This window comes from Engraulis encrasicolus, chromosome 7 (assembly GCF_034702125.1).
Source record: "Engraulis encrasicolus isolate BLACKSEA-1 chromosome 7, IST_EnEncr_1.0, whole genome shotgun sequence".
Lineage (NCBI taxonomy): Eukaryota > Metazoa > Chordata > Actinopteri > Clupeiformes > Engraulidae > Engraulis > Engraulis encrasicolus.
In genome coordinates, this window is record NC_085863.1 from 16,924,494 (window position 1) to 16,926,993 (window position 2,500).

Here is a 2,500-nt window from a genome sequence, read left to right on the forward strand (position 1 = left end):
AGCCCTACCCCCATAACTCTCTCCTGCTCATTTCCTGTCTCCTCTCAAACTGTCCTGTCATAATAAAGGCCCCAAAAGCCCCTAAAAAAAAACTAACCATGACCCATAGGGGTGCTAGTGCTTTGCAGCTGAGCACAATGACTAGGTCATATTGACCAGACACCAGCAAAGATCCCCCTATTATAGAATATGCTACACCAAGCCCATACTTTTCCTGGATCCATGTGGTTAGGTAGGAGACCTTTGGAGACTTTAGGTTGAAAATAAATGGAGTTCCCTTTGCACTGTAGATGGCGGTAGCGCACATCTTATGACAGCCATCACCAAAGGCCACAGACAGAGAAGAAGAAGGAAGGAGGGGACAACACCCCCGAACTTGAGGAGACAGAACTTGAGCACACTCCTTTGCATTGGGTAGGTGGGGTTTGGGTGTATCTTACGATAAAAAATAGACGATTCTTTGACACCAGCTTATGAAAACAACATCACCCAGATGACGTCTGGCAGGTGTGGTGAGTGAGGTCTGACCCCGGGGCTGTTGGTACCTTGAGGAACCAGGATCCAGCGTTGAGGGATCTGAGCTCGGTCCAGGTGAAGAGGGAGGCGTCGTCATGCTGCCTGTCGGGGAAGACTCGCTGGACGTCGGTGGTGCGCCGCAGGGTGCGGTCTCTCATGAGGAAGGGCACGCCATCCAGACTGCACCAGTAGAGGAACAACAGGAGGATTATTGTCATTATCATGACCTCTTTAACAGTAATGCCCTGCTTTTTGAAGGTGTGATTATGGGTTGAATGGCGCGCAGACGGGGATACATTATGGAAGTGATTTTGAGCACTGGAATAAATAAACTGGACAGTCTGGCCTCCAGCAGGAGGGACAGTAGTGGAGAGGAGTGAGAGGCTACAGTATAATTGAAAATTCTGCACAGCATACTACGCCCTGTCCTGTCCTGTCCTGCCCTGTCTCATACACACACAGTGCAACCAGACACTACAGTGAGGCCACATCAATGACTAAAATACAGCAGCCCTTCTCAGATAACAATCAGCTGAAGCACAATGCCACACAACCCATTTACCCCTCTATCAATGGCCTACAACAGTCCCACCCTGTAAATCACGCTGGGATACACTACACTTGCCAGACACTTTTTATTCAATTCAGCTTAATTATTTTTGGCCCAAGTTAAAGTCCCTGGAACAATGTAGGGTTACATGCCTTGCTGCAGGGCAATTCTGCTATGAGTGAGAGAGGGCTGCAGAACACCCATAGTCTTTCTACAAGATTGAGATTTGAACCTGCTAGGGGGCGCTGTGGTGCAACGCGCTAAGCCCCCCACATTTGGGCTTGCATGCCCATGGGGACCCAGGTTCGAGTCCGGCCTGCGTAGTGTCCCAGCCCTACCCCAGCTCTCTCTCCTCACTCACTGCCTGTCATAATCTCCACTTTCCTATGGATAAAGGCAAAAAAAGCCAATAAAAAAACATCTTGCAATATAAAAACAACTGCAACCCTCCAATCCCAAATCCTTCACCATAGGTGCCCATAACAAGCATTACACCAGTCTACCATGCAGTGTACCCTGCTGTGCTGTGTTGCAATAATACCATGTGCAAAATGATGTGTGCCATGTGTTGCTTATTCAAGGTGAAAGGTTAAAGGCCGTGCTAGGATGCCTACCGGATGTATCATGCTATGTCGTATGTCGTGTCGCAGTGCCATGCGCAAAATTATGTTTTGTTTATGTGTGTTTGGTTCCTCTAGGTGCCTACCTTATGTGTCGTGCTGTGTCATATTTCAGTAACATTATGTTTTGTTTATGTGTGGCTGCTTCCTCAAGGTAAGGAAACAAAGAAAGTTGGCGTCTGTGCCTTAACTTAGGATCGCTTGTTGCTTGGTGCGACTGCTCACCAAAAATAGTGATACTAGGACAGTCAAAAAGATGAGGCGCACACAAGGCTTGCAGGTTCAAAAAGTGTATTGTGGCCGACAAATTAACAAAAGAAGTCAACGGAAAATATCTGGAGCCTTCTGTGCGCCTCATCTTTTGGACTGTCCTGCTTCCTCAAGGTGAAAGGTGAAAGGTGAAAGGTTGCAGGCTGTTAAAGGCTAGGGTGCCTACCTGATGGCCACGTCGGCCTCCAGGGCGCTGACCCCCTGCTGGATGGCTTTGTTCAGCGCCATGATGGTGTTCTCTGGACCCAGCTGAGGAGGAGGGAGGAGGGAGAAGACATCAGACATCAGATATGACACAGCGTGAATGTAATATGTGTGCGTGAATGCGTATGTGTGTGAGCGTGCGTGCGTGCGTGCGTGCATGCATGCCTTTATCTGTCTGCTTGCCTGTGTCTTATACAGACAGAAAGACAAACAGAGAAAGGCAGACAGACAGACACACAGACACACAGACGCACGCAGGCTCGCATGCACACAGACACACACGCACGCACACACACACACATGACATACCTGTATGAACAAACATAACCCCAATACAACA

The 2,500-nt window shown here is 48.6% G+C and overlaps 1 protein-coding gene across 1 annotated transcript in view; it reads right to left on the reverse strand.

Moving 5' to 3' along the window:
• The window catches only part of gdpd5a (glycerophosphodiester phosphodiesterase domain containing 5a), a 57,201-nt gene that overhangs the window by 9,132 nt on the left and 45,569 nt on the right, over window positions 1-2,500 (reverse strand). Inside the window, exons 9-10 of the mRNA XM_063202394.1 lie at window positions 2,123-2,205; window positions 546-696 (exon numbers count right to left, since the gene is read on the reverse strand). Of these exons, the coding sequence (XP_063058464.1) occupies window positions 546-696; window positions 2,123-2,205 (234 nt within the window). The remainder of the gene's footprint in view (window positions 1-545; window positions 697-2,122; window positions 2,206-2,500) is intronic.